General features: G+C 38.3%; 1 protein-coding gene across 5 annotated transcripts in view; it reads left to right on the top strand.

Annotated features, from left to right (window-relative positions):
- The window catches only part of RFC1 (replication factor C1), a 296432-nt gene extending 270553 nt beyond the window's left edge, over window positions 1–25879 (top strand). For all 5 annotated transcript variants that reach the window (XM_089416372.1, XM_089416370.1, XM_089416374.1 and 2 more), the window contains 6 exons: window positions 24177–24249; window positions 24402–24494; window positions 24629–24848; window positions 24970–25005; window positions 25115–25174; window positions 25398–25879. In XM_089416372.1, coding sequence (XP_089272498.1) covers window positions 24177–24249; window positions 24402–24494; window positions 24629–24848; window positions 24970–25005; window positions 25115–25174; window positions 25398–25528 — 613 coding nt within the window. In that variant the 3' untranslated portion in view covers window positions 25529–25879. The remainder of the gene's footprint in view (window positions 1–24176; window positions 24250–24401; window positions 24495–24628; window positions 24849–24969; window positions 25006–25114; window positions 25175–25397) is intronic.
- Window positions 25880–26175: the final 296 nt, after the last annotated feature.

Raw genomic sequence — 26175 nt, 5'->3', positions numbered from 1 at the left:
GTTCTTGATTTTCTGCTACATGCTAGTTAGAAAACTCATTATGTTTGTGGATTGAAGTTAAAGTTCAGTTTTCAACTCTTTACTTAGCATAGTTCATAGATTAGTTGCTAAGTTTTTTAGTAGTGCGACCTAGTGTTTATACCCACAAAGCACGATTTTTTTTGTAGTCAGACCAACACGCTAGGGTTTCTTAAGAATTTCACGAACAACATGTCTTACCCAATGTTTTAAAACTCCGACTCCGACTCGGCCGAGGGTCGACTCTGACTCTGACTCCGACTCGGTATCGACTCAGCTGACTCGATTTCAATGACTCGGTCGTTGTAAAAAACACATTAAATATTTTTTATTTATTTATTAAAAAAACATAATTTTAAAGATTTTCATTCATGTTTCCAAACACACAGCATTAGAATATAGATAGAAGACAACATATGATCAAATTAGACTTATGAATATATCCATTATATCAAAATGGCACCCAGTGCACTATCCAATACATACATGATGATGATATAAAGATCAAAACAAAATCACATAACCAAGGAGGCTAGAAATGGCTCTACAACAAAAGTAAACTGTGACCAATACTACTGGCTAGTGGCTACTGCTAGAGTAGCCAAGATCATCTGGATCAACCACTGGTAGCATATCATAGTTTGTAACTCATTTTTAATCTTGTACCCTCATCAATCATCTTAGACCATCTCACCAATATGGATGTTAATATATGTATTCATGAGAAGAACTACAAAAGCAATTTGTATGTGACACAGATCAAGATATAGGATCCCTAACGCCAAAACTTCTATGTTACCGGATCCTTCAGGCCCAGCGGCTGGATCCGCGGATCCCCGGATCAGAGACGGATCCGGATCCGGATCCACGAAGATCCGCCCCGCCCAACATTTGTCTGTCTATAATATGGTTTGACGTCAGCACATATTTCCAAATTAAATCTCAGCGCAGAATCTAGAAAGAAAATATCAGTGGATGAATAACTCGATATTGGAAAAATCAGCCGTGCGGGAGTTCATTAATCTGTGGGGGAGTTCATTAATCTGTGTGTAATATGGTTTGACGTCAGCACATATTTTCAAATTATATCTCAGCGCAGAATTCCAGAAAGAAAATGTCAGCGGATGAATAACGCTATATTGGAAAAATCAGCCGTGGGAATAATTAACAAGGGAGTTCATTAATTTCAAATTTATAAACCTGCAGTTAACCATTGTATAAACTTTATTTCAAGATTATAAGATACGGATGTTGGGATATTCTAATTAAATTATATGTTTATTTTAGAAATTTGATGAAGTAAGTTCTATAAAGTAACTTCAATTAATTTAAATATAATAACTATTAAATTATAGGTTTATTTTAAAAGTTTCATAAAGTAAGTTTATTTTAATTTAAATATAATAACTAGTAATTAATGTTTCAATATTATGATACATTAATTTTAATATATTAAATTAATAATTATTTTTTCCATCTGAAATTAATAATTATTTTAAAAATATTATATAGAAGTTTTATATTTAAAATTTTAAACAGAAATTATAATTTTTTTATTTTATACAAATTTAATTAATATTTATAAATAATATATTAATTCTGATACTATTTATCTAATATATCTAATATTTATTTTTTTAGGCCCCCTCTCCCCTACTCTATTTGGCATTTACATCGATAAGCTCGAAGGTTATTTAGAAGAAGCAGGATGTGGTGGCACAATCTTAGCTGGGATAGTCATTATCCTTCTTCTCTATGCTGACGATATTGTTCTTCTGGCAAGGTGCCCTTCTGATCTTGATAAGCAACTCAAGCTTCTTAAGGATTTCTGCTCTACCATGGGTATGACTGTTAACACAGACAAAACAAAAGTTATGATTATCAAATCTAAAAAGGACACTTGCGCTAATTTTACGTATGACAATAATAACTTGGAGGAAGTGTATTCTTACAAGTACCTAGGAATTGATATCCATCACAAGCTCAACTGGAACCATAGCATTGAGAAAAGGATCAATGGGGGATGGAAAGCTTACTTTGGTCTTGAAAATAATTGTAAAACAGCAAACCTCGTAATGTGGGATAAAAAGAAGTTCCTCTTTGAAACTTTAGTCACTCCTGTTATCTTATATGGCTGTGAAGTTTGGCGCTGCAGCATCTCCAGAGAATCATGGAGGAAGATTGAGCAAATCCAGAAGCGTTTTATAACTTATAACCTGAAAATTAAAAGTAATACACCCTATCCTATTCTCCTTATAGAAGCGGGTCTTTCTTCTATTGAGAGCCTAGCTATGCTCAGGTTTCTGATGTACAAGCACAAGCTCAATAACATAGACAATCATAGACTTCCTAAGCTAGCTTTAAATTCCAGCCAAAATCACCTAAGGCTTAACCGAGGATGGCATAAGGACACAAGGGCCTGGTTAAACTATTGGGAGATCAATGAGAATGATGCTTTGCAAAACATAAATAACATTAAAGATATTGTTACTTCTAAGTTCAAAGAAAAATTGTGGTGTGAGAAAGATTTAGCGTCTAAAAGAAAATTAAGTTATTATAAGAAGGTCATCAACCCCACCCTTGAAGATCAAAAGTATCTCTCTATTCTAACTAGCTCAAAAAAGAAAATTAATATAGCAAAGATTAGAACGAATTCTCATGAGCTCCATAGTGAGACTGGCCGCTGGGTAGTTCCTAAAACGCCATGGATGGAAAGGATCTGCCATATTTGTGAGAATAAGAGCATCGAGGATGAAAACCACTTCCTCTTAGAGTGCCCTGCATACAACCACATTAGATCTCAATTTCACAACCTTTGTTACAATACTGACCTTTCTAGCCTTTTACAATGCCAAAATTATAGTGAACTCGGGAGGCTTCTCTCCAAGCTTTTTGAGCATCGGAATAAAATCTTAAATCAAAATAAATAATTTGTCTTTTTAGGTCCGATAGATCATTATTTGGTCTCAGTGGACGTTAACAACCATCATCATCATCATCATCATAAAAATTATATATTTAAAAGTTAATATATGTTTTTATTTTATTTTTATATAAATTTATTTTTTACAAATTATAAAATATTTTATATTGTTTGTACTTGCCGTATCCGGATCCTGGCTTTTCAAAAAACTAGCGGATCCGTATCCGGATCCGGATCCAAATCCGTATCTGAATCCTGGTAACTTAGCAAAACTTCTATATCCACATCTACATGCAGCCATGACGGACCCATCTACAAGCCATAGAATATTTTGTGGCTATTCTCTAGTTTTAGGATCCCTTGGGGCAACTTCAAGTTTGTTCCGATCAACGTTGTAATATGTATAAAGATAAACTGCCATCTTCCAAGAGAAAATTGCACCTATAAACATTCTAACTAGGATCACATGTCTGATCAGCATTTCAATTTCATGTGCCCTCTTTATTACATGGTTCTCAGATAGTATCATTGTTTACTTAGAAATTCACATTGTTCCTTGAGGAATTTTATACAATGAAGGCAACAAATGTCTTGCTCCATTCTTACAGGAGATTTCATGTTCTTGGCAAAAAGTTCACAACATTAGATCCTATCAAATTGCCAGTGCCAGACTCATCACTTTCTATTTTCAAGCACTAAACGATTCATGCCACAAGAAGCCTTGTGAACAAGTAAACAAGCTATGAAAATAGTCAGCTAATGTGGAATTCATGTGTCCACCAGCTTTTAACACAAATCTCTTGACCAAAAAGCAAGTAAAAAAAAATCATTGTTTTTTTTTGAGTTTTTGGGCCACTGTCACTGAGTCGGCTGGGTTATTACCGAGCCGGTCGAGTTGTTAGACAACTCGGCCGGCGCGATAATAACCCAGCCGGCGGAACCGCTTTGATGGCCGAGTCGACCCGACGAGGGCTTGACTCGGACCAACTTGGCCGAATTGGTTCCGAGCCAGCCGATTCTTAAAACAATGGTCTTACCAGGGTTTGAGACTAAAGCAAAGTTTGGAGGGAGCAAGAAATTTCTGCTCATGGAAGGAGAGGATAACTATGTTGCTTGAGGGGCAAGGTGGGAAGGAGTTCGAAGAGAATCTACTAGTCACACCAATCGACCCTTAATAGTTAGCTCAACATAACAAGAATGATGCTAGAGCAAGGAGGATCTCAAGGCCGAGTCCAACTCTAAAGGCAAGAAAGAAAAGAAAGATCTCATCAAGATAAAATGCTTCTAGTGCCATTAGTTCAAACATGATGCCACCAAGTGTCCTCAAAGAAAGAAGGGGTCCAAGAAGGACCAAGTGGTAGCTTCGACAAAGGTGGACGAGTTCAGTTCCAAGTTTGAGAAGGAGTTCTCGCTTATAGCTTGCATGGCAAGCTCAGTAGCCAACAACACATAATGGAGCATCTAGCCCTAAGTCACCTGACACGGGGATTCGGGACACGTAGGATTCGAGATTCGTGGTGTCGGATTCGGACACATTGACCCCCCGGAACAGGACACATTAGGACATGTTATATATTATTTTATTAAAATATATATATATATATATATATATATATATATATATATATATATAAAAAAATATACATATATATAAAAAATTAGATATTATCATATTTCTTACACAAATTTTAATTAATGATACAAATTTATTGATTTCAAACATAGATCTTCATCTATAGCTATTAGCATGCACATACAAAATTCAAATAAATGTCAGTGGTATTGGTCACATAAATGATAAATCTATTAAAAATTTAAATCATGATTCATAATTCATAACTGAAAGACAACTTACAACTACAAGATGGTAAGATAAACACACTGACAACTGTAGTTTTCTCATTAAGTCATCAAATCAAAATGTGTTACATAGGTAGTGTTGGTGCAATGCCAATGGCAAATAGAAATAGAAAATATAAAACAACTACAGGTATACAAGCCTCAAGGCATCAATCTGCATCAGAATCAGCATCACTGTCCCCATCATCATGGTCCCCACTGCTCTCCTCTACATCCTCCTACTCCGCTGTATCCATAGTCGCCTCTGCATCTGCTGGTATGGAGGTTGACCCCTCTAAGTCATCAAATCTAACAGGCTCTAGCACTGGATCATTGAGATCCATGTTGGCCAATGCTAACTCAATAGTGGTGTCCAGACCCATATCATCAGGAACAATGTTACTTGGGAGCGGGAGCGACATATTCAGAAGCTCTTGGTTTGGTGCTCTTGATTAAATACGAGTTCCATACCCTAATACATGACAAAATTCAATGGAAACATTGCAATCCCCCAATCCTAAAATCCTGAAAAACTGATAAGTCTGTTGGATTTTGAATGAAATCTAAAATTCTACTTTCTCCATATGAAATCCAATGAGGCTGGAACCACTCTCAAACATCCTGAGTCATTTCATGGTAATGTTAAAAATTTAAGTAAAAGGATGAAAATGAAGATTAAGGAGAATGTCACTTTTACTTTAAGAATTTAACATTACCGTGAATAGCATATCAATACTAGGGCCTAGACTTGATCATGAAGCTGCCAAAATGCTTTACTCCTTGCTCCAACAGCACAAATCACTTGCCAACAGCACAAATCACTTGCCAAATGACAATTTTAATGAGCAAACACGCCCTTTTCATTCCCGCGCTGAGCTTAGCGAGTCCTAGAAACCGGACACGTGTCCTAAAATTGCGACACACTTTTGAAAATCGCGACACGCCCTCGGACACGACGTGTCCTGTGATTTGGACACGAATCCGGACCGAATCGTGTCGGATTCGGGATTCGCAGGGGGTTTAGGATGAATCCGGTGACTCAGATCTAGCCATATGACTAGGAACAAGGAATGTTTCCGTCAGTGGACAGAGAAGGACATGCAGTTTCACATTGAGCTAGGAGATGATGGTAGATACTTGACCTTGTTTTAATTTCGGCCCTAGAGGACAAGGGTTATGAGGTTATCTTTAGTAGAGGAAATGCATCCCTCAAGCCCTTAAATTCTGGAGTAACAAAGCATAGTAGAGTGAGGGTGAAGAATCTCTACAGGCTACAATTTGAGACAACCGCAACCTTGAGTAGCAGTGAGGGCCGTGAGTAGGGTCGAGACCTTGTGAAGCTATGGCATAGGCGTATGGACCATTTGCACCATGGAGAGCTGAAAACCCTTAGGGAGATAGCCACAGGTTTGCCACAATGCAACACAAACCAACATGACGTGTGCAAGGGCTTCACAGTTGGCAAGTATGCCAAGACGTCCTTTCCTAGTAATGAAAACTGAGCCAAGGGCATCTTAGACGTGGTTCATTCAGACGTTTGTGGTCTGTTCTCTTCTCCATCTCTCATGGGATACAGGTACCATTTCACCTTCATTGATGACCATTCAAGCAAGACATGGATCTTCTTCGTGAAGAAGAAAGACAAGGTGTTCTCGAAGTTCCTGGAGTTCAATGCCTTGGTGAAGAACCAAATAGGAAGGGTCATAGCACTGATATTTGATAATTGTGGGGAGTACATATCCAATGCCTTCAAAGGATTTGTGTGCTAAGGAGGGCATCGGGAGGGAGCTCACCACATCCTATAAACCTCAGCAGAACAGGGTGTCAGAGTGTAAGAACCAGATTATTGTTGGAGTTGCGAAGGCCATGTTGCATGACCAAAGACTGCCATTATTTCTCTAGGCAGAGGCATGCAACCCTATAGTCTTTCTACAAAATAGGAGTCCACATAAGGTGCGTGGACGAGTTACAGCAAAGGAGGAATTCACGGGGAAGAAGTTGAATGTTTCTTGACTTCTTGATTTTTAGAAGTTTAGTTTATTGCCACGTGCCTTTAGAGAGTTGGAAGAAGCAGAAGTTTACAACAGAGAAAGGAATTTTTGTGGGCTACAGTGAGACATCCAAGGCATACATGGTGTATGTACTAGCATTGAACATGACAATTATTAGATGTGATGTCATGTCTGAGGAGGAAAGGGCTCTTAGGAACTCTGTAGAGCATGAGCAAGCTACAACGCAGGTGGAGGAGTTACATGCTCCCAAGCAGGAGGCTTAGCCAGACCCTCAGACCACGTCACAACTAGTTGTTGGGCAGGCTGTACAATAGTTAGTTGACGATGCAACGTAAGAGTAGGAGGAAAGAGGAGAACCAGTGGGGTCCACTTCAGTAGTGACACCTAGCACAAACAAAAGAAAGACGAGGTGGGCTATTCAGTTGATTCAAAAGTCTCAAGACAAGGTTGGGGCACCGAGCTCTACATTTAGGCAAAGCAAACAACCACAGAGTTACACAGGTTATATGACATTGATCACTGAGGCCTAAGACTCAGAGCTTTCTAGCTTCAAGGAGGCAGCCTCTCAATATGTTTGGTGTGATGTTTGAGAGATTGTGCCAAGCCGAGAGGGAAAATCTGTGATTGGATCTTGGTGGGCCTACAAGATTAAGCATAGTGCTTATGAGAGTGGAAAAGTACAAGGCTAGATTCGTAGCGAAAGGGTTCTCTCAGGTGGACGACATTGACTATGATGAAACTTTGGCACATGTGGGCTTTTTTTTGTCCATTAGGACCATTATAACACTTGCAGTGTAGATGGGGTGGAAGATTCACCTAATGAACGTGAAGATTGCCTTCATTAACAAAGTTGTTGAGGAAGAGATTTACATAGAGCATCCAGAGGGATTTGAGACACATAATAGGGAGATGCATGTGTGTAGGCTCATGAGAGCTCTATATGGGCTCAAGCAGGGCCTGTGAGCTTGATACTCTCGCATTGATAACTATCTTCTAGGACTGGGCTTCACCAAGAGCGAAGTTGATGCTAACTTATACTTACATTGTGGTTGGGGGGACAACCTCTCATTCTTATGTTATACATAGAAGACCTCATATTGACAGGGGATGAGAAGCTCATTAATGATTGCAAGAAGGAACTTAGAACAAAGTTTGACATGTAGGATGTACGGATTTTGCACTATTTTCTTGGGTTTGAGGTTTGGCAGGGTGATGGATATATTTTCTTGGGACGTGGCAAGTATGTTTTGGAGATTCTCTAGAGGTTCCGCATTCAAGATTGTAGGCCCATGGCCATGCATCTAGTGACAAACTGGAAGAAGGTAGACACTAGTAGAGTAGAGCAAAGTTGATGCCACACTCTATAGATTGTTGATTGGGTCATTGATGTATCTTTTGAACATGCGACCTGGCATTTGCTATGCATTGAAACAATTGAGCCAGTTCATGGTTGAACCTACTAGAGTGCTCTAGGTTGCTTCCAAACATATCCTCGGGTACCTCTTCTTCTTCTTCTACAACAACAGGTTGTGATGATGTGTCCTTGTGATGTGATGTATACTCCTTGATGCTTGATGCTCTTGATGCTCCTTGAATTTCTTGATGAATTGATGTCCTTGAAGCTTCTTAGACCTCCTAGATGATCTCCTTGTGCTTGACCCTTGTGAATTTTACTTCAATTGGATGATCTTCAAGCTGCTTCTCCTTGTTTTTGTCACCTTAGCTCTGATACCATGTAGAGAAATCTAGGGCAGCTAGATTAGGATATTTCTCTTACTGAGATAACTGCTTGTGATGTTATTTTACTTAACTTGATTAGCTTCTTCTTTTACTTGATTCTTATTATGTTCTTATAATCAAACAACTACCAGACTATGAAGATCAAAGAGATAATAGGACACAAAATGTAGGCTGCTAGCAAGGGCCAAAACCTCTCCTCTTGAGAGGAAAACCCACAAGAATTCTTCTCTTCTTATAGAATGTTCAGATGACGAATTCCAAGACCCGTGACCCTTGGAAAAGTTCCCTCCAAATTCAAGTCAAGCCTCTTCTTGATGAACTTGCTTCTCCCAAAGTCAACTCAAGTCAACTTTTGCTTCACAACCACTGCAACTGCTTGTTTTACTTCAATTTTGGACTTGCAACTCTTTTATTGCAACTTCGAACTCTAGAAACCGTAGGTCGCATGTGTGGGTGGAAGATCCTAAATTAGGTCTCTTTTTTAACTCACTCAAAGCGCTTCTTCTTCCTTGGTAACTCAACTTCCTTTCTTGATGATTTCGCTTCCAAATGTTGACTCCTTGTGATGGCTTTAATTCGGTGTTTCCTGCAGCAAGATGATGCCCTAATTATCTTCGCACGTGTGGGAAGATTTAGCCCAAAACAGTCCTTAAAATTCAGTTTCTTCTTCCTTGGAATCTTGTCCTTCTTCGCTCTTGTTCTTAGTTTGTTTGTTTCCCACGAGCTAATTGGACGCTGTCAAAATGAAGTCGAGTATTTCTTATATATATGCTTATCATGGTGGTCGAATGGCCCTTATGATGCTAACTTGTCATCCCTTGAAGGCTGACTTGCCTTGGAGGGATTTTGACACTTTTATGACTCAAGTAAATTTCTTGACATGTAGGGTCTTTACATATGACCATGACATCTTTGACTTCTTGACTTAATGATAAAACCTAGAAGCACTCAATGGGTGCTTGACCTACAATTAAGATAACCTTGAGCATGAAACCCATGCGTCAAAATAATAATAATAATTTTTTTTTCTCCTCATCGAAGACATAACATCATGATTACATTAGACATTATGATGACCGAACCTAGTTACACTTTTCAACATCCTCTAAACTGATAATTACTTCTTATGATATCAGATAGGTTAATCTTTTCTTGTATTCATTTATCATCATAAACCAATTACACAGAGAAGATCAACATTAAAACAATATGCTAGAAGGATCATAAAGAGACAACCACACACGAACACAAGCATTTACCCTAGGAAAACCCACATCGGGACAAACCCAACAACCTTTTCCTTAGAGAAATTCTTCTTTCCAACAAGAGATACACCTAGACATCCTAGTCATTTACAAGGTTAAACTGACCATCAAAGAAACTTGGTCAAACCTTGTCCAACTCCATCCTAGTTAAGTCATATGCCCATAGAATTTGGCCTGATTAGGTCTGCTTAGAATTAGGCCTTCTACCTTCCTCAGAATTCGGTCCTTCCTCATAAATTTTGTCCAATACAAAGCGTTACCACAAAGATTTGGTCTTATACAACAGAGATTCATCTAATATACAAGGCTACCATAGATATTCGGCCCTGTACAACAGAGATTCATCTGGCACAGAGGGCTACCACAGGGATTCAGTCTTGTACAATAAGGATTCGTCCGACATAGAGGGCTACCACAGATATTCAGTCCTGTATAATAGAGATTCGTCCAACATAGAGGGCTACCATAGAGTTTCGGTCCTGTACAATAGAGATTCGTCCAACATAGAGGGCTACCACAGAGATTTTGTTTTGTACAACAGAGAGAGAAATTCATTCTTAATCAAGAAAATTGATCCTTCATCCTTCTTTCTTGTCTCCTCCGCATGGATCAAGAAAATATACTATGTATTTTATGATGAAATTCGAATTGGTGCTTTAGAAGAGGCTGAATGTCTCCTATATATAGAGATCCAACAGGCCGAATGGGTGCCTTTCATGACAAAGACGACTTGAACACTTGAGGGGGCTGACTTGAATAGGAGGAGGTCATCATGGCTTCTTTTGGAGCCAAAACTTTTGTTTTTAAAAATTCAATTTTTCTTTTGAAAAGAACATGAAGAACATACTTTACAAATGCATCATGGACCAAAAATTATAATGATTGACCATAGTTACAAATTCAACACTGTAGTCCATTAGAATGGTTGTCTGTCCTTCTTTATTGTCTCCACAATTAGAGCGCTCATCTTGCTAAAATTCCTGATAAACTTCTTGTAAAAAGTAGCCAAAACATGAAACCTCCTGACTTGAAATATATTTATAGGTGAAGGCCAATCAATAATAGCTCTTAGCTTCTCAGGTGTTGAGAAATCAATGCTAGGAGGATTAGGGTTAGATTTCTCTTTCTTGATAATTACTTGTGAATTATGTTGGTTTCTTTTACCTATTTTGTTATATTACCTTTCATCAAGCAATTACCAAATTATGTATGCATGAGGATCACAAAAACGCAAGACACAAGATGTAGGCACTCTGTCAGGGCAAAACCCCTATCTAGGGGAAAACCTAGTCAAGGTCTCTTCCTTCAATAGTTTTCCTCGATACTCTTCTACCTAGACAAAAGACCTCCTCCACACCAATCCAACCTCCCTTCTTCGATCCAACCTTTGACCTCGCAACAACACTTCGACCCTAACAACTTCGACTTGGCATCTTCTGGCATTAGCAACAGGTTCAACCTTTATTAGGAGACTTCGATGCCCTAAACCAACCCACACGAGAGAGAGAGAGAGAGAGAGCAAAATTTCATTTTTCTTCTTCCCTTCCACCTTGACCAAACTCGCACTTGTTTTTGGACCCTTCAACTTCGCAATTCTTCCCAGCTTCCAGCTACTAGAGATCGAACTATGCTTGAGAGAGTGAGATACTCAAATGAAGTCGAACTGCCTTGTATATATAGTCGAATTGCCTTCCTTGAGGCCGACTTGGTGTGGAGGTTACATGAATTATTTTTGACTAAAAAATAATTCTTTTTACATTGTTCGAAAGCCCAAGAAGGGTCTCATAAAATATACAATGACTCTATTGACTCTTTATTAATCCTAGGAGTCCAAAATGGGGACTTTGACTAATAAAATGATGACCCAAGCATGAAACCCATGCTTTAATAAGTCATTGTAACAATAATAAAAATTATTTTTACAAATACATTTTATGAAGACCGAACCTAATTACATTTTTCAACATCAAGGTCCATCTTCAACCCATCCTTAGATATGACAAAGCCCAAATAAACAAGCTCTATTTTTAAGAATGAACACTGTTTCAAATTGATTAACAATTTCTCTTGCTGCAATTTTTCTAAAACATATCTCAAGTGCGTTAGGTGTTCTTCTTTAGATTGGTCGTTTATCAAAATGTCATCTAAATAAACAATCAAAAACTTTCCTATAAACTCCTTTAACACCTCATTCATCAATCTCATAATGGTATTGGGTGCATTGGACAATTCAAGTGGTATCACCAGGCATTCATATAACCCATTATTTCTTTTGAATGCTGTCTTCCACTCATCCCCTTCTCTAAACTTGATCTGATGATACCCACTCTTTAGAGCAATCCTAGAGAAACAATTGGCACCACTCTAACAATCCAACCAATCATCTATGTGGGGTAAAGAAAATTTATACCTGATTGTGATTTTATTTAGTGCCTTGGAGTCTGTACACATTCTCTAGCCACCATCCTTCTTTGGGCTCAACGCTGTTGGCACTACACATGGACTGAGACTCTCTCTAATCAATCCCTTATCGAGCAACTCATGCACTTGTTTTCTGATGTCTTCGTTCTCCTGAGGGGTCATTCCATACGCTGCCTTATTTGGTAGACTTGCTTCGGGTATTAAGTTGATATGATGACTTATGCTTGTTATAGGTGGCAACTCGTTAGGCAAGTCATCCACAACAATGCCATTATATTCATTCAATATATCTTGAATTTCAAGAGGCAAATCTATCATAGTATTTGAAGTAAGAACTACGTTAGGCATGCAAACTACAACAAAGTTTACCTCATTATCTTCCATTTGATGCAAAAACTCTTTCCCACTCAGCAATAATGTGTTTGAATCATGGTTTTCTGATGTCCCTTCTTCTTGCAATGGCAACAATGTAAGGTTTATGCCATCCTCTGAAACTTGTCAGTATTCCTCTTTCTGTCATGTGTAACATTCCTATCAAATTTCCAAGGCTTGCCCAACAGAAAGTGGCACACATCCATTAGCATGATCTCACACAAAATTTTGTCCCTGTGGCTGTCTCTCTACAACTCTACTTCACATTGTTCATTTACCAACAACTGGTGGCCTTTCTGAAGCCAAGACACCTTGTAGCGTGTTGGATGCTTCATCTTCTTTAAGAACAACTTCTCCACAACATCTGTAGATACCAAGTTATGCCTGCTGCCATTATCAATCACCACTTTGCAGCATTTCCCCTGAACCTTGCAAACAATCTTGAGCAAGGCTCTCCTTTGCATTGGTTCAACAACTTCTTTCTTTGGTTTCAACATCACCTTCTTGAGCAATAAAGACTCTCTTGTCTTAGGTTCATTATCTCCCTCTTGTAGTGACACCTAGCATGGACAGAAGAAAGATGAGGTGGTCTAATCAGTGGATTCAAAAGGCTCAAGACAAGGTTGGGGCACTGAGCTCTACATTTAGGCAAAGCAAACAACCACAAAGTTACATAGGTTATATGACATTGATCACTGAGGCCTAAGACTCAAAGCTTTCTAGCTTCAAAGAGGCAGCCTCTTAGTATGTTTGGTGTGATGTTTGGGAGATTGTGCCAAGCCGAGAGGGAAAATCTGTGATTGGATCTTGGTGGGCCTACAAGATTAAGCATAGTGCTAACAAGAGTGGAAAAATACAAGGCTAGATTCGTAGCCAAAGGGTTCTCTTAGGTGGAGGGCATTGACTATGATGAAACTTTGGCACAGGTGGGCTCTTTTTTGTCCATTAGGACCATTATAACACTTGCAGCGTAGATGGGGTGGAAGATTCACCTAATGAACGTGAAGATTGCCTTCATTAACAGAGTTGTTGAGGAAGAGATTTACATAGAGCATCCAGAGGGATTTGAGACACATAACTGGGAGATGCATGTGTGTAGGCTCATGAGAGCTCTATATGGGCTCAAGCAGGGCCTGTGAGCTTGATACTCTCGTATTGATAACTATCTTCTAGGACTGGGCTTCACCAAGAGTGAAGTTGACGCTAACTTATACTTACATTGTGGTTGGGGGGACAACCTTTCATTCTTATGTTATACATAGATGACCTCATATTGACAGGGGATGAGAAGCTCATTAATGATTGCAAGAAGGAACTTAGAACAAAGTTTGACATGAAGGATGTACGGATTTTGCACTATTTTATTGGGTTGGAGGTTTGGGAGGGTGATGGATATATTTTCTTGGGACGTGGCAAGTATGTTTTGGAGATTCTCTAGAGGTTCCGCATGAAAGATTGTAGGCCCATGGCCATGCATCTAGTGACAAACTGGAAGAAGGTAGACACTAGTAGAGCAGAGAAAGTTGATGCCACACTCTATAGATTGTTGATTGGGTCATTGATGTATCTTGTGAACATGCGACCTGGCATTTGCTATGCAATGAAGCAATTGTGCCAGTTCATGGTTGAACCTACTAGAGTGCTCTAGGTTGCTTCCAAACATATCCTTGGGTACCTCTTCTTCTTCTTCTACAACAACAGGTTGTGATGATGTGTCCTTGTGATGCGATGTATACTCCTTGATGCTTGATGCTCTTGATGCTCCTTGAATTTCTTGATGAATTGATGTCCTTGAAACTTCTTAGACCTCCTAGATGTTCTCCTTGTGCTTGGCCCTTGTGAATTTTACTTCAATTGGATGATCTTCAAGCTGCTTCTCCTTGTTGTTGTCACCTTAGCTCTGATACCATGTAGAGAAATCTAGGGCAGCGAGATTAGGAGATTTCTGTTACTGAGAGAACTGCTTGTGATGTTATTTTACTTAACTTGATTAGCTTCTTCTTTTACTTGATTATTATTATGTTCTTATAATCAAACAACTACCAAACTATTAAGATCAAAGAGATAATAGGACACAAAATGTAGGCTGCTAGCCAGGGCCAAAACCTCTCCTCTTGAGAGGAAAACCCACAAGAATTCTTCTCTTCTTATAGAATGTTCAGATGACGAATTCCAAGACACGTGACCCTTGGCAAAGTTCCCTCCAAAATCAAGTCAAGCCTCTTCTTGATGAACTTGCTTCTCCCAAAGTCAACTCAAGTCAACCTTTGCTTCACAACCACTGCGACTGCTTGTTTTACTTCAATTTCGGACTTGCAACTCTTTTATTGCAACTTTGGCCTCTGGAAACCGTAGGTCTCACGTGTGGGTGGATGATCCTAAGTTAGGTCTCTTTTTAACTCACTCAAAGTGCTTCTTCTTCCTTGGTAACTCAACTTCCTTTCTTGATGATTTCGCTTCCAAACTTTGACTCCTTATGATGGCTTTAATTCGATGTTTCCTGTAGCAAGAAGATGCCCTAATTCTCTTCGCACGTGTGGGAAGATTTAGCCCAAAACAATCCTTAAAATTAAGTTTCTTCTTCCTTGGAATCTCGTCCTTCTTCGCTCTTGTTCTTAGTCTATTTGTTGTTTCCCACGAGCTAATTGGACGCTGTCACAATGAAGTCGAGTATTTCTTATATATATGCTTATCATGGTGGTTGAATGGCCCTTATGATGCTAACTTGTCATCCCTTGAAGGCCGACTTGCCTTGGAGGGATTTTGACACTTTTATGACTCAAGTAAATTTCTTGACATGATATAATATGCCCTAATAGGGTCTTTACATATGACCATGACATCTTTGACTTCTTGACTTAATGATAAAACCTAGAAGCACTCAATGGGTGCTTGACCTACAAATAAGATAACCTTGAGCATGAAACCCATGCTTCAAAATAATAATAATAACTTTTTTTCTCCTTATCAAAGACATAACATCATGATTACATTAGACATTATGATGACCGAACCTAGTTACACATTTCAACATCCTCTATACTGATAATTACTTCTTATGATATCATATAGGTTAATCTTTTCTTGTATTCATTTATCATCATAAACCAATTACATAGAGAAGCTCAACATTAAGACAATATGCTAGAACAGTGTTGCGGGGGAGCGAACCCCCCCCGATCTTGCTCCCAATCTGCGCTCCGGGCAGGAGCAACTCGGGAGCGGGCCGGGAGCGTGCTCTTGAAATCGCTTTCTAAAATTTTTTTCGCTCCTTGCCTTTTCGGGAGCGTTTTGCCTTTTTTGCAATTTTTTTTTTTTGTAGTAATGTTTGAAATGCAATTTTTTTGAAAGAAACAAATAATTTTTGAGTGGGGCAACTTAATGATCAAGTCGAGGCCCTAGTATTGATATGCTATTCATGGTAATGTTAAATTCTTAAAGTAAAAGTAACATTCTCCTTGATCTTCATTTTCATCCTTTTCCTTAAATTTTTAACATTACCATGAAATGACTTAGGATGTTTGAAAGTGGTTATGACCTCATTGGATTTCATATCGAGAAAGTAGAATTTTAGATTTCATTCAAAATCCAGCAGACTTATCGGTTTTTCAGGATTTCAGGATTGGGGGATTGCAATGTTTCGATTGAATTTTGTCATGTATTAGGGTATGGAACTCGTATTTAGTCAAGAGCACCAATCCCTCTATGTACCTTGATGTTAGTGATATTGGTTGTCGAACTCCTCTATCATGACCCTCCTAAAAATGTATGCATCACTCAAACAAAAGCTTGACTTGACATGCTATGCTTTTTCTATCTTATGTTAATGCTTAGAGGGTGATATTAATGACAAGGATCCCTATACAGATACAGAGGTAATGACAAAGATACATCTGGATATTAATGCTTAGAGGGTGATATTAATGACAAATATCTTGATTTTCCAACAAGACTAAAAAATTAGACATTTCTTGTGGTAGCAAGAGGCCAAAGCATAAGAAATAGATAATAGATTTACTTCTCTTTTCTAGTTTCTAGTAGCTTTTATAACTATTGACTCTTTCATATTTATTATGATATTTTTTTAAACAATATATGACAATTTAAGTTTGAAGTTGGCAATTATAACTTAATAGTAATGAATAATGAATATGATGCTTCATGAAAGTTGAAAGTTGTTTCATTTCATTTCATTTTATAACATTTCATTTCATGTTAGATATTATTTGTTGTAATGGTTACACTTAGCTTACAAGTACAACTTTGGTGATCAATGGTGATAAATGTTGTGTATTGAATTTTGAAAGCTTGAAACTTTAAGATTGATGAATCATGAGACTCAATATGTTGTATGTTACTATGTTACTAACTTGTGGACGTGGTTGATGAAGATTATAACTTCTAGATGATTGTTGTTATATGGTTCAATCTATGTTTTTTATGTTTTTTTTATATCCAATTCATTATTCTACATGTTTTTGTTGACATATATGTATCAAAGTATAAAAAATATATATATTATATGAAAAACGCTCCAGGATTCACTCCCAAACCGGGAGCTTCTGAAAATGTCGCTCCTGCTCCCAAGTAACACTGTGAGCAAGTAACACTGTGCTAGAAGGATCATAAAGAGACAACCACACACGAACACAAGCATTTACCCTGGGAAAATCCACATCGGGAAAAACCCAACAACTTTTTCCTTAGAGAAATTCTTCTTGTCAACAAGAGATACACCTAGACATCCTAGTCATTTACAAGGTCAAACTGACCATCAAAGAAACTTGGTCAAACCTTGTCCAACTCCATCCTAGTTAAGTCATCTGCCCATAGAATTTGGCCTCATTAGGTCTGCTTAGAATTATGCCTTCTACCTTCCTCAGAATTTAGTCCTTCCTCATAAATTCTGTCCAGTACAAAGCGTTACCACAAAGATTTGGTCTTATACAACAGAGATTCGTCTAATATAGAGGGCTACCTTAGATATTCAACGTTGTACAACAGAGATTCATCTGGCACAGAGGGCTACCACATGGATTTGGTCTTGTACAATAAGGATTCGTCCAACACAGAGGGATACCACAGATATTTGGTCCTGTACAACAGAGATTTGTCCAGCATAGAGGGCTACCATAGAGTTTCGGTCCTGTACAATAGAGATTCGTCCAACATAGAGGGCTACCACAAAGATTTTGTTTTGTACAACAGAGAGAGAAATTCATCCCTAATCAAGAAAATTGATCCTTCATCCTTCTTTCTTGTCTCCTTCGCATGGATCAACAAAATATACTATGTATTTTATGATGAAATTCAAATTGGTTCTTTAGAAGAGCCTGAAAGTCTCCTATATATAGAGATCCAATAGGCCGAATGGGTGCCTTTCATGACAAAGATGAATTGAACACTTGAGGGGGCTGACTTGACTAGAAGGAGGTTGACATGGCTTCTTTTGGAGCCAAAACTTTTATTTTTAAAAATTCAATTTTCCTTTTGAAAGGACCATGAAGAACATACTTTACAAATACATCATGGACCAAAAATTATAATGATGAAGATTGACCATAGTTACAAATTCAACACTATAGTCCATTGGAATGGTTGTCTGTCCTTCTTTATTGTCTCCACAACTAGAGCGCTCATCTTGCTGAAATTCTTGATAAACTTGTAAAAAGTAGCCAAAACATGAAAGCAATTGACTTCAAATATATTTTTAGGTGAAGGCCAATCAATAATAGCTCTTAGCTTCTCAGGGATTGAGAAATCAATGCTAGTAGGATTAGGGTTAGATTTCTCTTTCTTGATAATTACTTGTGAATTATGTTGGCTTCTTTTACTTATTTTGTTATATTACCTTTTATCAAGCAATTACCAAATTATGTATGCATGAAGATCACAAAAACGCAAGACACAAGACGTAGGCACTCTGTCAGGGCAAAACCCCTATCTAGGGGAAAACCTAGTCAAGGTCTCTTCCTTCAATAGTTTTCCTCGAGACTCTTCTACCTAGACAAAAGACCTCCTCCACACCAATCCAACCTCCCTTCTTCGATCCAACATTCGACCTAGCAGCAACACTTCGACCCTAACAACTTCGACTTGGCATCTTCTGTCATTAGCAGCAGGTTCAACCTTTATTAGGAGACTCCGATGTCCTAAACCAACCCACACGAGAGAGAGAGAGAGAGACCATAATTTCGTTTTTCTTCTTCCCTTCCACCTTGACCAAACTTGCACTCGTTTTTGGACCCTTCCTTCAACTTCGCAATTCTTCCCAGCTTCCAGCTACTAGAGATTGAACTATGTTTGAGAGAGTGAGATACTCAAATGAAGTCGAACTGCCTTGTATATATAGTCAAATTGCCTTCCTTGAGGCCGACTTGATCTTCATGAGGCCGACTTGGTGTGGAGGTTACATGAATTATTTTTGACTAAAAAATAATTTTTTTACATCGTTCGAAAGCCCAAGAAGGGTCTCATAAAATATACAATGACTCTATTGACTCTTTATTAATCCTAGGAGTCCACAATGGGGACTTTGACTAATAAATTGATGACCCAAGCATGAAACCCATGCTTTAATAAGTCATTGTAACAACAATAAAAATTATTTTTACAAATACATTTTATGAAGACCGAACCTAATTACATTTTTCAACATCAGGGTCCATCTTCAACCCATCCTTAGATATGACAAAGCCCAAATAAACAAGCTCTATTTTTAAGAATGAACATTGTTTCAAATTGATTAACAATTTCTCTTGCTGCAGTTTTTCTAAAACATATCTCAAGTGCCTTAGGTGTTCTTCTTTAGATTGGTCGTTTATCAAAATGTCATCTAAATAAACAATCACAAACTTTCCTATAAACTCCTTTAAGACCTCATTCATCAATCTCATAATGGTATTGGGTGCATTGGACAATCCAAGTGGTATCACCAGGCATTCATATAACCCATTATTGGTTTTGAACGCTGTCTTCCACTCATCCCCTTCTCTAAAGCTGATCTAATGATACCCACTCTTCAGAGCAATCTTAGAGAAACAATTGGCACCTCTCTAACAATCCAACCAATCATCTATTCGGGGTAAAGGAAATTTATACCTGATTGTGATTTTATTTAGTGCCTTGGAGTCTGTACACATTCTCCAGCCACCATCCTTCTTTGGGCTCAACGCTGTTGGCACTACACATGGACTGAGACTCTCTCTGATCAATCCCTTATCGAGCAACTCATGCACTTGTTTTCTGATCTCTTCATTCTCATAAGGGGTCATTCCATATGCTGCCTTATTTGGTAGACTTGCTTCGGGTATTAAGTTGATATGATGACTTATGCTTCTTATAGGTGGCAACTCATTAGGCAAGTCGTCCACAACAATGCCATTATATTCATTCAATATATCTTGAATTTCAAGAGGCATATCTATCACAGTATTTGAAGTAAGAACTACTTTAGGCATGCAAACTACAACAAAGTTTACTTCATTATCTTCCATTTGATGCAAAAACTCTTTCCCACTCAGCAATAATGTGTTTGAATCATGGTTTTTTGATGTCCCTTCTTCTTGCAGTGGCAACAATGTAAGGGTTATGCCATCCTCTGAAACTTGTCAGTGTTCCTCTTTCTCTCATGTGTAACATTCCTGTCAAGTTTCCAAGGCTTGCCCAACAGAAAGTGGCACATATCCATTGGCATGATCTCACACAAAATTTTGTCCCTGTAGCTGCCTCTCTGCAACTCTACTTCACATTGTTCATTTACCAACAACTAGTGGCCTTTCTGAAGCCAAGACACCTTGTAGGGTGTTGGATGCTTCATCTTCTTTAGAACAACTTCTCCACAACATCTGTAGATACCAAGTTATGCCTGCTACCATTATCAACCACCACTTTGCAGCATTTCCCCTGAACCTTGCAAACAATCTTGAGCAAGGCTCTCCTTTGCGTTGGTTCAACAACTTCTTTCTTTGGTTTCAACATCACCTTCTTGAGCAATAAAGACTCTCTTGTCTTAGGTACATTATCTCCCTCTTGTACCTTTAGTTCCCCTTCCTCTGTTGGGGCAAGAACAACACTCCTTTGACCCGTGTCTCTGTTCTCTGGACTTTCAAATTTCATATGTCCAATTTTGCCATGCCTGTAGCATCGAATCTCTCTTCCTTTGCCTCTATCTCTTCCTCTATAAAAAGATCTTCAGCCTCGGGAGTCCCCTTCTGACTGTTGTTGTTGACTTGAACAGTTGAACTATCAGTTCCTTCTCTTTGTGATGTAGATCTCCCTCTATTCTATTGTTGTCCTCTCCCTCTGGTAGAATTTCTCCTTCTACCAGATTGCTCTTTGCAAGTTGTTCTTTATCTTTCAAGGCTAGCTGATATGCCTCTTCTACTATTCTAGGAATAACATGCTGATCTCATCTTGGATTGTGAGAATTCCAATAACGAAATTCTATTGTAGCAACTAGTATTATTTCTCCTAACTGATAAATTAATTATTCAGTTTATCGCTGTGGCAACATCAAAATAAACATACTGCAATCCTTCACAAATAAAACTGCGGAAAATAAATAGCGCTGGAACTGAGAAAATACTAGCACACACATAAAAATGTGACACTGTTATTTTTGGACAATTGTCCCTAGAAAAACCCAATGTGGAAAAACCGGTGTAAAAGTGAGGGTTTTATTTTATTATGCAGCAGTGAAATTTGAGTACAATCTATGGATGCCCAACTAGAAGTCCACAACAGGAAAATATGGGCAAAATTATTGAAGGGAATTACCCTTCCTCCATAAGCAATCACAGTGCAACATGCCTTCAAAAAACTTGGCATCCTGGAACCTCTGCATCAGCGTCTGCGTTGCTCTGCTCAGTCTCTATTATGTCAAGCCTCCAACTAGTCTCTAATGAAGTCTTTCTACCTACCGCAGTTGAGGAAATCATCTCTTAGGCACTTTGGAACCTCTACCCGGCCGCTGGAACTAAAGACGAAATTTTCCTCAGCGAAATCGAACTGCCAATCTAAAGAAACTGCACAGTCCTCTGTGCTGCCTCACTAGGAATAACTCGGCCCTCTTGCTGTTGCCGGTCCGGATTTGGAAAACTTCTTCTGGATCACTATCCCTGCCCCTCATTATCTTTGCTACTTCACTGAAGCTCGAACTCTTTGGCAACTGACTGCTGCTACTCTGGAAAATCGAATTATCCAAGTGACTCTGGTATATTCTCCATCACCACATCGATCTCCTCTTATATATCCACTGTTGGAGCACCAACGACCAAGATTAAAACTTAATCAATGATTAGAATCATCTTGGAATCGATCCGTGTGAGTTTCTAGATGATTCTCACTTTGTCTCAATTAACACTGATTAATTAACCATATTCCCTAAGTTTAGACTTAGGAAATATTTAAAAAACGGCTAATAATCTAATTGAGACACATCTAGGTGGAATTTCCAAACAATTTCTGGGTTTTGGAGATCTCATGTATTCTAGCCTCTCCACCAAATTTCGTAGCTAGAACACATCCGATGCTACACAAATTAACATGGATATCCAGTCTAAGGCCATTTATGTATCTAGCTGTCTTCTCTTCTGTGTCCTCTACATAACCAGCTCTGAAGTTTTCCTTGTAAAATCCCTCTGTATATTTCCTTACAGACATTAACCTCTGTCTCAGATTTTGCATTTGTTTGAACAAGGTAAGCTGATAATCCTTGGGCAAAAATTCCCCCCCTGAGCTTCACAATCATCCTGTCCCATCTCTTGATCTTTTGCTTATTTGTTCTTTTCCTCTTAGCCTGCACACCATCCCACCATAGAGCCGCCTGTCCTTTCAGTTGGTGACAGTTGACTTTCTTCTCCTCATCCATTTCTTCATACTCTAGAGTTTATCCATTTCTGTGATCTAGTCTACAAGTTCGTCTGCATTCAGACTACTGCTGTAAGCGGATACTGTAGGTTTGGGCATTGAAGTAGCTCCCACAACTTCTCTCAATATCCTTGCTTCTGGTGGCTCTTCAGCTTGTATTTCTTCTGCTTGAGGTTCTTCTTCTCCTTCACTTACATCTCTAGCATCTGGATATCTGTGTCGACCAGCTTTCATGGCCTCCATTCTCACTTCCAACTGCTGCATGGCTTGCATCACATCGGCATTTTCTACAGGCCTTTGTTCTTTGACCTCCTCTTTCAATTCTGTTAGCCATTGTTAATTTGCTTTTTTTGTTGTTCCTGGAGCAGATGCTGAATCTGCTCTGATACCATCATGGTAAGTATTGGTGTAGGCCAAGGGGTTATATATATATATATATATATATATATATATATAGACACACACACACACGTAGGGCCAGGTCTGGAGCCAAAACTTTCAAAGGGGAATCATGCCTTTTATATTATAAGAGGGCATATATTATAAAAATCCACGGGGAAAGGATGAATATCTTTATAAAAAAAAACCACCAATGCAGGACTTTTCGAAGACTATATATATGCAATGCGGGCCAGTCCACCTTAGCACCAGTGATTCCAAATGAGGCACAATGCTCGTATATGGTATATCAGCTCTTACTTATTATGGAAAAGAGGCAAGTGTAAGTGATGTAACTAGTGGTAGCTTATAACTGTGAGTGTGAACACCATAATAAAACTTGGGATTCGGTGATTTTGCGCATGACACTTTATAAAAACTCCTGGGTTAAGTCTGTCCTTGTGATCTCCATTGATTAATAGAGTTTGCCCCCTTTACACGTTTTGAAGGAAAATGGCTCTGTTGCAGACTTTAACACAGATGAAGCAAAGCATCAATACGATCAAACACCCAGAAACTCCTATGACCTGTTCTAATCAGACTTAGTCATAAAAGAAACTAACACAATTAACAGATAATTTGCCAACACATGGCGCAGGGATCACAGAGGTATAGATGGCGTTGCGATGTTCTTTTTGCACACCAAATCTCTTTCTCGCGCTCTCTCTGTTTTTATTAATTCCATACTTAGATAAGTACATATGCGGCATCATTCCAGATCCATGAAAACAGGATCTGACAAGCCAATCTGGGCATAATTAAACAAACCCACAAATGAAATGAATTTTATCCAAACCTATCCAACAAATCCCACACTTCGAGGAACCAACTCCTCTGGTAAAAGGTTTTGACCCTCTCGGTCATTTGAGTTTTACGGATGCCCCTGCATCGCATTCTTTAATATCTTCAATAAGAGGTTGCGAAAATGAAGATATTGATTTTAGGTTGAAGGTTTATATTTCTATTTGAGGCTTCTTATGTTGGAAAGTCTAGAAATCACACTGTTACCAATTGGATTTTGGCTTTTTTGTCTATTTTACTGACTTTGGACAATGCATTTTTTCATGGAAATATGTTGTCTAGTTTAAGGCTTTTTATCTTGAGACACTGATTGAAATTGTTGCCTTTTTAATGTGGCCATACCGAGTTACAAAAAAATTGAGTTTCCTCTCTCACTGGAAACTTCTTGAACAATTTGTTAATGAACTTTAAATATTTTTAAATGGAGCTAATAGTGTAACTTATTGAACGTTTGTGGATTTTTTGTTGCTTATGCAGGGAAGCTCTGAGACTAGACTATCTTCCACTGCTTGTATTGCGACTAACCAAGCCTCTGCAAGAATTGCCCAAGGTTAATTTGCCATTCTTTACGATAGTGTTTTAATACTCCTTTGGGCTGAAATTGAACGTGTTACGATTTTCAAATTCAGTAATTATATTAGACTCCCAGCACTCTCCTATAAACAATGTCATATTCAGCACGTAGTTTACAATGACTCACAGGAGGAAGCTGTTCAAACTGTTGTAGAGTTCATGAATGAATACTCTCTTAATCAAGAAGACTTTGATACAATAGTAGAATTAAGCAAATTTCAGGTATGTTTCTCAGTACACTATGAATGGACAAAGTTATGGTTATTGAATCCAGTGACTTACGAAGTGGGGAATGTTTTGTCTGAATCTGTTGTCATAACCTTGATATGAGTTGATTTGAATCGTATTTGTGACAGGGTCACCCAGGTGCTCTTGATGGAATACAACCTGCAATCAAAGCAGCATTAACTAAGGCCTATAAACAAAATGAGCAATCCCATCGTGTGCGGTCGGCTGATTTACTGCCAGCCATCCTCCTTCCGGGTCAAAAGAAGACGCCCAAATCAAAAAGAGTTGCTTCACTTTTGTCAACGGTTGATGAATATCCTTTGGAGAACAAAGAGGATGAAGCTGCAGGTGAACTCCAGAAATCCAATGTAGTCATGACATTATGATGTATTGTGAATTAATGGAATTGCATAAGCAAAAGGAATGTATTGGATGATATCTAATAAATGAAAACCATTTCTAAATGCAGAGGACGAGGAGGATTCTAGCGATGAAGATGACTTTGGTAGCCATTTATTGTTGGCAATTAACAAGTTATCTTTTGTCCATTTTATCACAAGTATTTTGATCTTAATAGATATTTATTTTCTTTATTGCCTTGGGGTATTTTCTAGAAGCTTCAGCCCTGAAGGATGGAAAGCTAGAGTTGAGCCTTGAAGATAATAAATCAAAAGGTTTTTTGCAAATTTTTTTCTTGGCATGTTTTATACTTTGCAGCAGAATTTCACGTAATACAATTTATAGTCCCTTCAAATATCTTGGCATTAAACATCATAAGGCGGTTTAGATACGCGCTCTTTCAATCTGGTTATGTTATTTTACTGTATCTGAAATGATTATACAGTTTGATATCATTGCATTCTTTTGTTGTTCTTGTGTTGCATTTTTTCCCTACAGGAATTGAGATACAGCTGGATATAAAAGACAAGGGGAACGCTAATGCAAATCCATCGAAGACAAAGCAATCAAAAGCTCGTGCTGAAAAGGCAACAGGGACCAAAGGTGCTAAGAGGAAAAGGGAGCCATGAATTGGATGTTTGTTTAGTATCACATATGAACTCCGTGAATATGTAAAAGCTTTTTGCGTCAGCGTGGTTAGTATGCTCATTTGCAGTGTAAGAAGGTGCATAAAACTGATTTTGATGCCACATTTATGTGTTGGCATTAATTTTATCCATTTACAGTTGATAGTGGGTCTGTAAGGGCTATGGAATTTATGTTGTAGCCTGCTCATTTTAGAGAGATGACATTTGTATCGAGGCATGTCCTGGTGTGCTTTTCTGTGGAAGCATGGCCTCTTTTTGCAGAAAATTGTATAAAGGCTAGATCGTATTATATTATATGTCCGTACATAAATTAATGTAATGTTTATGACTAGAGACTGAGACTTGTCTTTTACAAATTTGCAAATGTTTTCCAACATGAAATCTATTATTTTTCTTCCATTATGAAATCTAGTATTTTTCCTTTGCACGAATTTATCAATGTGATTTTAAATTGAGTTCTGGGCTTGCTCGTCAGGCAGTGTGAGAACATTAAATCACTCTATGCTGAAATTATTTGTAGTGGATGGTGCAGATTCGGATGGAATTTAATGTGCGTCAGGGAAACTTAAATTTAACTCTGTTTGAAAACGTAGAAGACGGATGCATATCAAAAGCGCGCCTTTTAGTTT

This window comes from Pinus tabuliformis, chromosome 3_2 (assembly GCF_031772625.1).
Source record: "Pinus tabuliformis cultivar Carrire ecotype Pingquan chromosome 3_2, CPIR1, whole genome shotgun sequence".
NCBI classification, from domain to species: Eukaryota; Viridiplantae; Streptophyta; class Pinopsida; order Pinales; family Pinaceae; genus Pinus; species Pinus tabuliformis.
This window is presented reverse-complemented; position numbering and strand designations above follow the sequence as displayed.